This window comes from Sander vitreus, chromosome 3 (genome assembly GCF_031162955.1).
Source record: "Sander vitreus isolate 19-12246 chromosome 3, sanVit1, whole genome shotgun sequence".
In the NCBI taxonomy this organism is placed as follows: Eukaryota; Metazoa; Chordata; class Actinopteri; order Perciformes; family Percidae; genus Sander; species Sander vitreus.
In genome coordinates, this window is record NC_135857.1 from 13,801,832 (window position 1) to 13,816,774 (window position 14,943).

The 14,943-nt window shown below is 40.8% G+C and overlaps 1 protein-coding gene across 1 annotated transcript in view; it reads right to left on the reverse strand.

Annotated features, from left to right (window-relative positions):
- ppp1r37 (protein phosphatase 1, regulatory subunit 37) overlaps window positions 1-14,943 on the reverse strand; it is a 51,604-nt gene that overhangs the window by 10,605 nt on the left and 26,056 nt on the right. Inside the window, exons 3-7 of the mRNA XM_078246142.1 lie at window positions 7,580-7,625; window positions 7,344-7,444; window positions 2,777-2,896; window positions 241-391; window positions 1-100 (exon numbers count right to left, since the gene is read on the reverse strand). The exon at window positions 1-100 is cut by the window's left edge and continues 56 nt beyond it. Of these exons, the coding sequence (XP_078102268.1) occupies window positions 1-100; window positions 241-391; window positions 2,777-2,896; window positions 7,344-7,444; window positions 7,580-7,625 (518 nt within the window). The remainder of the gene's footprint in view (window positions 101-240; window positions 392-2,776; window positions 2,897-7,343; window positions 7,445-7,579; window positions 7,626-14,943) is intronic.

The window sequence follows — 14,943 nt, forward strand, 5'->3', positions numbered from 1 at the left end:
TTGAGCAAGTTTCCAAGTTGGGCCGAGTCCTGGAGGCCATTGAGCTTGTTGTCTGCCAGGTACAACTCCCGCAGGTTCATATTCATCTTCAGAGCCGTAGCTGTCCAGGAAAACAAATTATAAAAGAAGGTGGGGGAAGAAGAAAAACAAAATGTTAGGAATAGAGGGCTAAACTCTTGAAATAGGAATGTCCAACACTGAAGGCGGGGCTGAAAAGAGAAACCACTCTGCCCATCTTACCCAGTAACATGAGTGGTCTGCCAGACAGACCAGCGTTCTCCAGGTGGAGGACTGCCAGGCTGCCACTGATCCTGAGTGCTCGTGCTACGAAGGGAGCCGAGTGGTCCAGCAGGGGAGTGTTACGTGCATCGAGGTACTGCAGAGAGCTCGTCTGACAGGGAAACACCAACAGAGAAACAATTAATTTGGTATGCAGGGAAAACAGTGTGTGAAATGATGTCCTCATTATCGCGATAAAAACAAACAATCTTTGTGTTCCTAAGGGCAATAAAATAACACATTTAAAAAAGGACAGGGAGTATAGTTCAACAAGGTAAACATGGCATTTTCAGATGAGGTTGTCTTGTGGACTTTATGAAAGCAGATGACCTAGAACATCTGGCTAACACACACATAAATACACATACTCTGTGATCTTTAGTCCTAATCCTTTATAATAACCTCTTGTTAGATAGATACTTTATTCATCCCGAGGGAAATTTTTACTGTGATTATACATGAAGCTACTGTCGTAAACCGAACACCAGCTAAGAGCTTCATCAGACTCCATACATAAAACATTATCCTCAAATAAACAAACGTGAATGACAAAGATGACATGCATGCACATTGTCGCCCAGATAAAGACACTTCAATATTGGTTTTCATCTGCTTTATCCCAGGCCTCACCTCAGGGATTCAAGGACAAACACTTGGCAAAGAGTTAGTGTGATAAGATCTTTTGGGCTTTGCTGAAATTAGCTACTGCGACATTTTATTGACAAGCTACGACACAAACAATCTACAGGCTGGTGTCTCCTGACAGCTCATTGTTGATCATCAGACACCGGAGGCTTGCAGAAAAGGGAATGCCTTTCACAAACACTGATCCGATGAGGAATAAGCTTCTCTCACAGTAACAGTTATGATTACAAGACGACTGCGGTGCTCATAAATATTTGCAAACACAGTAATTGTATCATTAGTGATTAAGAATTTGTCGTTTTTCCCTCTAGGTGTAGTAATAAAGCAAATCTTAAAAAAAAATAAAAAAAATAGGCCACAGTGTTAATAACAAAGGCTGCAAAGTAATTTGTGGTTTGGCATGTGTTGTTCACTGCGGTACACTGCCAGGACACATCACAGTGAACTTCAGTCAAGCCAAAAATATCCACAAACTCCACAATCTAGTAACCTACTAAAAAAATTAAACTAATTGCTTTTTCATGAATTGTTAATTTACTACATTTGGTTTCGAACACGTTTTTTTGCATGTATCATCTCACACATTTTATCTTACACCTTAAACTATTATACAGTATAGAATCATACAGAAACAACTGTATGAAATTAGTTTTTGTAGAGTGGCTTCACCCTCTCTATTCCTCTGACATACAATCAACAGTTCCTTCACATGGTTGTAAAAAGCTCACCAGCAGTTGTTCATATTCATGTTTTCTTACATATATTGCTTGAGTAGTGATATATTAATGTGTTTGCCTGCATAACCCATTTGTATTCTTCACAGTAGAGACTGAAATCAAAGATCACCGTGAAGGGCACATGCAAGACTTTGGATGAGCAAGTGAGGAAAGGTCGACCACTATGTCTGAGTGCTGACAGAAAACAGCAGCGCTGCACGACACAAGTTCAGCCAGACAAAAAACAAAAAAACAGTGGATAGATCAATCTTTGCCCCTGGGCACAAAGCTACAATTACAGAAGTAGAGGAAAAACATGTCAGTGGTATTTGAGACCAAACACCCAATTTGTTGGGCAAACATCATGCATAACATGAAATACTGCACACAGTGTAGTCTTAAGGCTGAAGAACTTTCTCACTTAAGACGACAAACACTCAGATCAGTGTGGTCCACCACACCTTTTTATTTTTAAAATAATTACTTTTATTGTTCATCCTGACTGCCTTCTGAGTAAAGAAAATCTCTCTCTCAAAACTGCCATCGTCCTGTTTATTCTGTCAGAATTCAGCCTGTAATCTTCTTAATACTCCATTATTTATATACTTGTGCTGCACTGTGGAACAGCCTGCTATCAAATATCAAGTTGACAAAAACAAAAAGGACTTTTAAAATGGCATGCCTCTAATGGCACTATTCCTGTTGCCATTTACCTGTTGGAATGAAACGAGGCACATCTTTACATGTGTGAAGGCAATTTTTATTCATTGGACTTTACTCATGTTCGTACTACTTGTACTTTATGGTCTTAAAATTTCTTATCATACCTGTTCTTATTGTGACACCAAAGCACTAAAAGAACACAAATATGACTTATTTATGTTATTAATGACATTTTCATTTGGCATTTATTGTATTTATGTGTATTCTTAAATGAGGGTTTAGTTTGCAGCAATGTAATTTAGGACTATTGTTTAATGTTGTGTTAACTATTTTAATGTATGTTATTGTCTTTTACAATCTTGGGAAATTTTTGGGAAAAAGTGATCATACTTTTTACTCTTTGGAGCGTTCTGTTGATCTATTAATAAATCCTTTCCTATTCCCATCTTGTCCTTTTTCCACTGATCTCTCACCTTTCTCATCATGTGAGCTGCGGCCTGCCATCCCCGTGTGCCAATGTGCTTGTTGAAGGAGATGTTGAGATGTGTGGCTGACTCATAGTACTCGATCATGTCAAACAGAGCTGATGCACCCTGAGAAGCACAGACAGAGAATAGGAGAGATATATAAACCATTATGGTATTTCAGATTAAAGTCCAACCGTTTCAAACTAATCTCACAGTCGTCACAGTGCCAAAACCCTGAAAGAGATGTTACATGATATAGTCTGGAGCAGCTGTAGTTGCCATGGTAACAGTCCTTCAGAATAGGTGAGACCGGCTGAGGTGTTTAAGCTGCCTCAGGTGGAGGTAAATAGACACCTGTCTGGGCTACTGTCCAAAGTTGCAAATAAAGTCAGTGAACATTAAAGTAGTGAAAATCAAAACATGTGAAAATCAACAGTGTAACAGCGCCTATCTTCTAGATATAACAACACTGAATGAAGTTTATTTTAGAGTAGGGCTGCAATTTACAATTATTATTTCAACTATCGATTCATCAATATCAGAAACGAGTTGAAAATGGGGTTATAATTTCTTTCTTTGTCAGATCAACAGTCCAAAATCCAAAGATATTTAGTTTACTGTCACTTATGACACTAATTCCTCACATATGACAAAGCGAAGCTTGAACAGCAAATGTTTGCCATTTTTGCTTAAAACGACAAGATAGTTGTCAATGAATTTCCTGTTGCCTGACCCATCAATCCTTGTAGCTCTAGATTCATTTCTTTATTAAATTGATCTGCAGATTATTTTCATAATCAGCCAAAAATAAAATTGGGAAAAATGCTAATCATGATTTCCCAGAGCCTAAAGCTTGATTTATACGTCTGTGTAAAATCTACACCATTGCTATGTACGTAGGTACTTGGAGACACAAACCTACGCTCGGCCGTGGCTTGGTAGCGTTGCATTTCCCCCTACTCGTTTCCTGGGTCTCCTTCTCCATAAACATGAAATCAAGGAGAGGGTTAACTTTTCCTGCTACAGATTTCCCACCGTGCTCAGAAAGCACAGGGGAGACACTTAGTTTCTCTCACTATGACTCTAGAGTCGGTACTCGCTCCAAAGCTAATCACCGTCACTCTCTCACTTTCTCCCTCGCTCTATCACCCCCCCCCCCACACACACACACACACACACTGGCTCAACGCACACACCAACGCACAAGTATAAACATCAGGCCACTTATGTAAGCTACAGCGAAAGCTCTGTGTGGAGCCTCCGCAGAACCATAAATCAAGCTTAAATCTTTTTTTGTCTAACCAACAGTTTAAACCCCAAAATATTCACTATTATATGCATATATATACATTTGAAATGCTTGGAACCATCAAAGGTTAGGCATTTTTGGTTTAGGTTAGTGGAGTATAAAAACAGTTTATTTTATGTTGAACAAGTAATCAGTTAATTGTCGTTTCAGCTATGTTCTTGTAGTTATAAATGTGAAGAACAGCATTAATTACAGGTGGAAAAATTGTGCAAAATCGTGAGGCATAAAACCCTGTTTGGTAAAGGAGCAGACACAGTAAAGGACTAAAGTGAAATGTCAGGTGATGCAGCCAAAGTGCTCTCATGTGATCAGAGTGTTATAATCTCATTTTGGTTTCGGTAGTGCTGTGGGGTGCATCTCTTTCATCTATTACTGATATACTGACTATTTAAAGGGGTTGATAACACTGAGTGGTGAATGTCTGGTTATTCTGCATTTTTAGCTCCGCCAAGGAGGTTATGTTTTCGGTTTGATTTGACCCTTTGTATGTTTGTCTGTTTGTCAGCAGGGTTACGGAAAACTACTGGCCTGATTTTCATGAAACTAAGTGGAAGGGTGTAGCATGGGCCAAGGAAGAACCCATTACATTTTGGAGCAGATCCGAATCACGGGGCGAATACACAAATTATTTTTCACTTTTGTGAACATTGCGTAATAGGGCATTTTTGCTACATTTATGTGGTGTTGGAATATTCTGAAAAGTTAGTTCCAGACTGGGAGCATCCACACTCCATTAACATTGTGAAATAGGGCATGCCTTGGCGGAGGTCTGCGCTCTCTAAATGCCCTTCTAGTTTCAACAAGTTCCAAGCATTTTTTAACAGCAAAATGAGCTACTGGGTCCTTAGCTTTAATGTAAGGATTCCCTGTCTTTCACTCAGCAACAGCTACTGTAAAAGCAAATTTAACCACCAGAATCAATTGCCAGTGGTGAATTTGCTCCTGTGTGCAGCCAATTTCAGGATGTGACTAGCAGATTAAAATGGGAGTATGAGCGTATGAGTTCATCCTCCACTGAGGCTGATGAGTAACAAAATCAGACAGGCTGCTGCATAGCGTCTCATAACATTTTCTCCTGTGTGTGTGTGTGTGTGTACTGGGAAACATTACCGAGTATACACAAGTGTGTTTATATACAGTGTGGGGAAAGATGAGTCACATCCAGCCCAATAATAGCCAGCCTGTTAGTGCTCCCAATTGCTGCTCCTCCCGACACTTCCTAAAACTTCTTTTTAAAACTATTTATTCTCTTTTCATTTCCCCATATCATTCCCAACAGGAGGCCACTACTGTGGCTCTGCCAAATTAAGCCATCTACTGTATTTATTTCTCTTCCATCTTGCCACTTCTCCATTTGATCGTTTTCCATCCAACCTTCCTAAGTTCTCCCGACTTCCTGTTCTCCTTTCAACACATGCTTTTCTCCGTTCAGCGTATCATTTCATCTAAACCCAAGGCGGGACACTTGTCTTAGACTGAGACACTGCTCTCTGGTGACTCAGTCACTGACTCATTCAACCACTTTATACTTCTGGGGCAACGCTCCATGTTGGGTGAAGTGCTTACGTCACTCTGCATTTGTTTGTATTACTTGAAGCTCTGGTGTGTGCATGTGTGTAAGCTGTGTATTTTCTAAAACGCAGATCTGTTAAAAAAGTATTATGTACAATATTGTTCTATGTATAAAAAAAATAACTAAACAATACTATGAAACCAAATCAGAGTTGCTATTGTTGCGATTAGCTGCAGGTGAAGTAAAATTACACAATAAAATGTTCCTGCACGCAACTGGGTAAAATTGAGTGAGAATTTGTGAGTTCTCCTAGACATGGTGACGCATTTTTCTATGCCATCTTGTGAGGCTGGACCTATACCATACAAGCCATATACACAGAATAGCCAGGTAGACAACTCCTGGCAAATAACTTGATCTGTATCTAGATACTTCATCTGGATAATGACATCCAATCCATGGGTCTTTGCTTTACACCTGGTATTTAAATGTGTTCTCATTATCTTTAAGTTGTTGGGTCAATTGTATTAGTTTAGAACAGTGGAGGAACTCAGAGTAAGGAAAGCTTTACAAACAAGGATAAGATGCACCCTCTACACAAATAGGGCTGGGACCACTTATTTAATCCCTCATGCTTTATAATACTGATCTCCATCAAGACACTGTTACTGCCTGATAATTAATCATTCAAAGCCGTTTGTAGCATGACGTTGTCTCACTATGTTATATATATATATATGTGTCTATCTAAAAAGGTACCATGTGGAGTTTTTAGGTTATGTTTTAAATTCACTGTTTTCTACCAAACTAGACTACCTTTGAGCCCTAACAAATGTGCTGAAAGCATTTCCTTCCACATCTTTGAAAGAATTTGAAACCTATATTGTTGACATCCATGTTTACTTGTTAGCAGTATTCTTCTTCCTTGGCTTTATTGATGAATTTCTACGTATTTTTTGGCATGCAACAGTGGAATAGTATAAAACCATCAACGGCGTGTATCCTGGGTGTCTGTGTGCATCCACATGATACAAACAAAATGGGAACTTAAAGACATTGCTCATAGCACTAATTGTGGTCAAAAACTTCACAGGTTAAATTTATTTCATATTCACTTTCATGGAAATAAAATCAAACTGCACACTTATAAAAATGTGAAAGCAGCCCAAATTATCCTCAAGTCAGCATATGTCTCTAAAGACAGGACTATAATTAACACACCATCTACAAGTGTCCTGTAATACAGCAGGAGAGTGGGGCCTAAATCACTTCTGCGGTTGGGTGAAAAGGGTGAAAGTACTGACATGGCTTTGCCAGACAGTAATAAAATAATGAGCAGTAATTAAAGTGACCCTTTGTACCCTAAAGAAACGTATCCTATGTGACTCAAGCAGAGCTTGTGTCTGTAGTATATTTGGAGTTCTGTGTGAACGGAAGTGGTCAAGGCCTGTGTCCCTCTGCTCCACACTGCAGCACTGTCTCTGTGCGTGTCTACAGCCCAAACGTCACTAATGGTATTTACACAAGTGGACATCTGGAGTAATCAGAAAACCCATGACAAACACTCTATATCCTGCCAGTACAGTGAGAGTGAAAAAGAGGATCAGTGTGACTTGACGGCAGAAAGAAACAGTGAAAGAGAAAGAGAGACAGGCATGAATTACGGATGAAAGATGGAAGTATGCTAGCTGCACTGAGAGAAATGAAGGATGGGATTGAGAAAGACAGATTTAAAGGCAGGATCTTCTTACATCTTCATCCAGGTTGGTCTGCTCCAGGTCTATCACTTTAAACTGGACCCTCTTCAAAATCTCTTCCAGAGACTCACATGCTTTGTAGTCCAGCTTCTCACCTAAAGACATACGTTGATAAGGTTGATAACATTTGTAAAAAAACGAATCTCCCATTGTAAAAAAGTATTGGTATCTGTTGATTCCCACAAGTTGAATTTATAGTATGACTTTCAGGCTGTTATTTTGGTTCTTACCTTTTAGATCTAAGCAATCATTTCGCTGAGTCAGGTCTTTCAGTTCCTACAGGAACAAAAAGAAGCAGTGTCAGTAAAAGTTCAGTTTGTATATTACCCCATGGAAGCAAACTTTGCTTCCATGGGTTTCACACATGTTGAAGGTTTCACATCACACAGGAGGCAATTCAATACATTGGTACTGGAGATAAAACACAGACCGTGTGCAAACTAACTAAACGATTGCTTTTGAGAAAAGCATCTGCAGGACACGTTTGCTCAACTCACCTCTGGTGTGTGTCACTGTATTTTGAGTTCTGGCACCATTGGTAAGTATTTAAGTACTGCATGTGAATACTGAGCGAGTCCCAATGATGGCAAGGGGCCGTGTATTAGATAAAGAAGGGCTCTGCCATTCCTAATGATACTTGCAGCAAGCTGAGCCATGACTAACTGTGACCATTCAAGCCTTGCTGGCATGGTTTTCCACAGGACAGCATAGCAAGGTAAAAGATGTTTCCCTTGACGACCACATGATGCATTGCATTTCCTACAGCTGCTTCACAATAAAAGCCTCCCTGTGGTTCGCTTGTGAAAAAAACTGAAGCAGAAGGAAATATTTGGTGTCCATCAGCAGTAACTTAACACAGCTCCGATACTGCTGAAAGCATTCAGTAAATTGAGAAATAGGGCTGATGAACAGGCATGTAAGGGTGACACTAAACCCCAAACCACAGAGATTTGGTTAAAAGCTGAACAAGTACTTAAAGCCAAACACAGTAAAAGTTTTAAAAACGTTCCCTTTTTTAGACAGCAGTAGAAACATGTGTTCATGACTCGGTGCAGCTCAGCACCATTAAAGAGGGCTAACCCTGTCTGGTGGAAACATGGCCGAAATGTGCCTCCACTCGACTGTTTTATGCATTTTGTACAGCTGTCTGTCTCGGTGTTCAACTTGACCATGTCATTTATCCTGTGATGTAGTCCCGACAACACAGCATCACAGATCAAAAGGTGGAAAGATATTTAACCTCTTGCCCTGGTGAAACACCCAACCACCCATACAAACACGAAAACAGAGTGCTGCCCTCGAAACTATTTACCAGCAAATCCCTCTCTCTAGTCGACTGCCCAGCCCATTCAGCATGAACTCAATAACCTCTGCCCCCGTACCACACTACCAACACTTATCTGTGTGTCTGAACATACTGATAATGGTTTAGTTGTACAGAGGGTTCATGGCCTCATGCATGACCCAACGGGTCGCAAAAGCATAAGGTTATGGGACAAATGCCACAGCTAAAAATCTGTATTGTCATAATACAATCAGCAGGAAACACTTTGACAGAAAAAACACACTGTAGTAGAAGACAATTCAGCGGTGAGGCCGACGGAATCATTCACTTATATGTAAATCCATGAATGAAAAATGTACTGTAAAAATGTATTTTCTCAGTTACGTTCTGTGAAATATGGTTTAATTAAAAAACTCTAGATGTTCTTTATTAACCAGATAGTGTTGACTATGTAAACACAACCAGACACACAGTTTGGGCAATTTAACAGCAAGAACATCTTCACTTACAATTAAAAGGGCACCTGTCAGTGAGAATGACTATCAGTGTAAATACCTTCCTGACAGAGCGGCTAGAACCCAAAATAGTGCATGACGCATAGTGTGCCTCAGCACGAGTGGTGGTATGTGTGTGTGTGTGTGTGTGTGTTGTAGGTGGACTACGTCGAGCTACTGGTTCTCTTTCTTTGTTCATTAAATTCTGTGGTGACTTTGCTAAACTGTGCCTCTGTTATACTGTATATTTGCACTGTTTCCATTAGTGTGTTTTATTCAAAAGGACCTTCTACAAGCCAATTTCCTATTAACTGAGGTCAATAAAGAAATATGACATCTGGGGGGCATTTGGAAAAAGACAGGTGGAGATGCAGGAGAAAACGTTCTTGTGACCTTATAGCTAAGTCCAAATCCATGGGCTGGATCTTCAGAGGACCTGTTGACCAGGATAAACCTGCATCTTCTCCCTAAATGAAATATGTGATGTAAATGACACTCTCCTTGCCCCTCCCCTCAAACCCCTCAACAGTGACAGAATTTAAATTTAAAACTGGGAAAAAAAAAGTTTGAAAAAAAAGAAGAAGAAATGAAACGAGAGACCATCCATCCATCTTCGTCCGCTTATCCGGGGAACAAGTGACATGAAGATAAAAACTCTGAAAAAAATAGACTAATTCTGTAGGAAACACTGGCTAGCCTGGCTTTGTCTGAAGGTACAATACCAATCTACCAGCACCTCTTATATCTTTGGCCAGTATTTGTGCTAAGCTAAGCTAAACAAAAGGTCCAGCCACTGACCTAGGATGCAGCCTGCATGACCTTTAAACTGCATCCCTAATGAGAATGATATGTCTGTGCCTAAAAAAGGCATTATAGGAGTAGGTGTGTCTTTGTGTGAGACACTGCATAACAGAGAAAACCACTTGTGGCTGCAGCAGAAATGTGACAGAAGGCTACCAAGTGTCCAGGTCTCAAGACTCTGTTGGGAGTTACTGCAGAGCAGGCATTCAACATGCAGCTTCTAAATGGTGATCCTTATAAAAACACACAGACACACAACTTTCACAGAAATGTACATAACCTGTAGGGCTCCTGGCAAGCTGCCACGTGTGCAGTGCAGTTGGACTTAATAAAGAAAGCATTTAGAGTGAAAGAGGGAAAATACTGTAAAAGGCTGACCCTATCTTGCAAACCCCCCTCTCATTGGTCAGCCATTAGGTCTGACTGGCTTGTTTATGTGCCTGGTTACTGCAAGGATGACTAAGCAGAAATGAGAGGGGGCGGTAGTGGACCAAAAGACTACATTGGCAGGGAGGGATGGAGAGAAGCCAGACATGAGCAAATGAGCAATCGCAAAAAAGCAGAATATGTTGGAGGGAAAAAGGGAACACCTCTGTGATGACCATCCCAGGTCCGGTAAGTCCCAGTGGAAATGTACCCAGAATGCAGGACTAAATGAAGCTCACAGCTGCAGCTTAGCACAGTGATGTGCATTTCCACAAGTAGCTGAGATGTTAATCCAACTTCGTTCTCTCAGCTGACCAGAGGCCTGTACTACGAATCAAGAGCAACCCGGCTTCACCTAACCTAACAACCACGGTCCTGCATAAACTGTGTCACGACGGTGGTTAACAACTAGTTCAATCAACCAAGGGTTTCCCAATCCAGCGGCGCGCACGTTCACGTAAAAGAGGCAGTGTTTGCGCAGCATGACCAATCGCAAACATCTACCAGAGTCGCATATTTCACGTAAGAAGAGCACACTATAATTCTACATAAATATGAAAAACACAGACATGGTTTTACAGGCAAAACGCAATACAGTCGCTGCTTCCTAAAACAGGAAGGAAAGCTGGCAAAAAAATAGCCAACGCTGTAAATGTGTGAATCACAACGCTTATCAATAACACTTCCCCATCAGTCAGGACCAAGATCTGACCATAATTACACTTGTGCTTTCCATAAACTGTTGCTGCTTTAGCCTTTTATTCCAGTTGGAACCCTGGCAGTGGTAAGCGGAAAATAAAAAATATAAAAACATAATTCAAACCGATGGGCGCATTGGCAACACACGGCTCAAGAAGCCGTGTGTAAATGTTTTAACTTTTATGTCTCTCTCTCTCTCTCTCTCTCTCTCTCTCATCTTCTAAGAACGGTGATGCCGTTATCAATCGAGTATTCATTGGTCAGTAGGCGGTGCTTTTACACCGGTAGATCTGTAATGTCCAACAAAACCTGCTCCAGAGCAGGTCAGGTGTTCTTCATAACTTACCACGGCGATTTAACCCGGTAACAAGTGATCCACCGTGGTGATAAACAAAACCCTGGGTTGAACCTGAAGTTACCTCGTTAACTCCAAATCTTGCTTTGTAGTACAGGCCTCAGGCGTGTGGGGATTTCTTTGCAGTCTCTCGAATCACAAATGTGTTTCCATCTGGGGCTCACTTTGCTTCAACATCATCACTCACAAATGGAGACACACCTGCAGGTACAAATGTGCAAAGCTCCAGTGGAGAGGCCCAGTTAAGAGTTTTAAGAGTGTGTGCTGCAGTGACTTTGACAGAACAAACCGGAGTAAGTGCTAATGTGTCCCTGCTGCAAACGCCAGAACTGCCAACTCCTCCGTTGGGGAGTCGGTTTGGTGACAGGATGTTCCCACACAAATACAAGCAGAGAGAAAGGCACATAACCGTTTGCATTTATACATTTTTTTTTTAAGTATCAGTTATATCAGATACAACATTAAAATTCTCAGTAATGGCTTGGGAATGTATTTACAAAGAAAGCTCCATGTCTTTATTAGACAGAGGCTCTCATTTTAACAGACCATTATTCTTTTGATACAATCACATGAAACATATTGCTTTATTATGCATTATCATATTGCATGCAGCGATTTTAAGCCGGCGTACCTGGGAGTGTTGCCACCACAGGCAGTGGAAATATTGCCTGTCTATGCTAAAAGATGACAATTACATGGTCACTATTATTGTCCAGAGGCAGGACAAATGCAGCTCTAGACACAAAGAAACCAGGCAGAAATCTGCTCATATTGTTTCATGAAAACTCTGCAAAAAGGCCTCTTTTTGATCAAAACTGGGTGATAAGTAGAAAGCAATTTACAATGGCTTGAGAAGGAGATAAAATATTGTTTTCTCTGCCCAATCATTTATTATTTATTTCCTCTCCGGCTCGGCTCTGTGACAAAAACACGTTTCACATTGGGTAGAAAGAACTCTCACATAAGAAAACATTTGAACATGCTAATCTCTATACAGATCAAGCACATGCACCAATTCCCATACAAATAATAATAAACTTCACGGATAAAGCACTTTCCAAAACAAAGTTTCGCTAAGTGATTTATGAGATGTCACTGATTCTGCAAGTCTCAGACTTCCAGGCAGGGAGTTCCAGAGCTGAGGGGCCTTGACCTCAAAAGCCGGGCCACCTTTAGTCCTGCTGGCACAAAGGCACGAGGTCTGCAGAAATATAAAAAACAAACAGCCCTGAGGCTTTCCCCACTGGATTTGAAGAACTGCTTATGCAGAGGGATTATGAGACACATGACTGTGCTGGCTAACCCACAAGAGAAGGCAGAAAAAAAGACATGAAACACTTGTCTGCCTGTTGGGAGTAACAACCACCCTTGCTGAAAAAGGAAAATGGCCTCTCTCTACTGGATACTATCATAGCACTTGTCCAGAGTCATGCCATTCTGCATCATGCTGTGCCCTAAAACCACATTAAAAGGCTTTTGAAATGTTTTCGTCACCAGAAGAAAAGGTTTAGGATGTAATTCTTGGAACTACATTTTGTTCAACCTCACAAACGGGAACCTTCACAATTACAAACAACTTTTGGGTGGATCTACCAGAACTTCCTAAATGTTTCCAGCCTTCTTGTCCAGCTCCTGGCTGCACAGCACAGCCTTAAGTGTACTAGTTTCTATTATTATATAAAGCCTTGTGGTAAACGTAGTTATTTGTACCCCAGCGGTTTTGAACTTACACAGCATGTATGTACACTCCCGCACTCTTGTTATGGCCTCTGCCGGCTTTTGAATGAACTGCAGCAATTTCGCAATTACAAACTACACATAAGTTGTCAGTCTCTGCGCTAGATGTCGCTTGATGTGAGTAGCACGCAACTGTGTTTTTAGCTCCGCCAGTACAAGATAAGTGTTGATTCTGTGTATTGGCTTTTGTACTGTGAAGACTAAGGCACTTGCCTAACTACCTGGGGAGTGGACCAGGTCAAGTTTTCAGGAACATGTACATCTACACACACACACACTCAAAACTTTTTTTGTTTAGAAACACTAGGGACAGGGGTGTTGCTTCAAATGTTTTGAACAGGTAAGAGCAGGACAGGTTATATAATTGAGGTTTTATTTTGAGTTTCTTTGTTTAGAGACAAACAGCTAGACTTACCTAAACTTAAACTTTAAGTTTAGTGTTGATAAAATATAAATATATATATATATTTTTTTTTTTTTATCAAATCACTACACTAACTATTCAGACCTGTTCTTATAATTGCTGTAATGTGATAAGGCCAAATAAAGATTACTAAATGTTAAGGCTACAACTTCGATTTGCAGCTTATTTTCTCAATTCCTTGTTTAAAGCTTTAGTGCATAACCTTTTTTATATTAATGAACGTCCGTTACATTCAAGCCATTGCCAAATGAGTTGCTGCAGGCGCAGGTGCATTTACTATTTAAACGACATGGACGCTGGACGGTCTTAAAATAGCAAAGACACTTGCGTTGGGCTTTGCGCCGCGCTGCAAGATAGGGCCCTATCAGCTCCAAAACTCTCTGTATTTCTCTTCTGAAGAGTCCATAATGTTTTTAATCCTCCGTGTCCTCCTTGGCTTCAAGCAACTGCGCGGTGGAGGGGTGGGATCACGGAAGGCTTGTATCATGTCGACGCGCAGACAGTGTTGTTGCCTCATGGGGGAGACAGAAACTACGCACTATAGCTTTAATGAACCGTCTATAAAATATCAGAAAATGTCCATCAATTTTCTGAAGCCCAAAATGTATTATTATTATTATTATTATTATTATGTCTTTAAATTGCTTGTTTTTCTGACCACAAATTCCAAAACCCACATAACATAAAACCACCAAATATCAACATTTAAGGAGCGAGAACCCCTGAATTTGCTTATTTCTTTTTTGGTGGGAAACTGCTAAGGGATCCTTGAGCAAGTTGCGCTCTCCTGCCATAAAAAAGTAGCGGTTGGCAGCTTCACGACAGCAGTGTTTGCGGGTATAAGGACTACAGTACAGGGGAAAAGCAGGAGCTCAGCAGCCTGGGGTTGTGATGGCTTTCCATACTGCCAATAGCCTCGTGAGACCGCCCTGATCTCGCGAGCTCCAGTTTTCCAATCACAGATCAGTCTGGCATCTTGAGACAGAGAAAATGTGCCGTTCGCCAAACGACCGACCAATCAGCGTTGGTTTTGAGGTGGGTTTAGGTGTGACGTAACGAGAAGCGAGTGTTTAGTCTGAACAACATGGCGGCTTGATGAGCGTAGCTATTGCGCAAGTTTTATCCGAATTAGAAAGTATTCCTTCATTGAAAGAAGAGCAAAAAAAAGGCACTGGAGGCTTTTCTCGGAGGAAAATATGTTTTTGCTCTTCTCCCGACTGGCAAGAGTTTGATATATCGTTGATCCGATTGGTTGATTTGGCCCGTCTATCACCAACATAGGTGGTGATAGACAGATGAACCAGTATTTTCGCCCCTTCCCAAAAGTTCTCCAACGAAAAGTTCCCAGATGGATATGCCGAGCAAATGCGAAG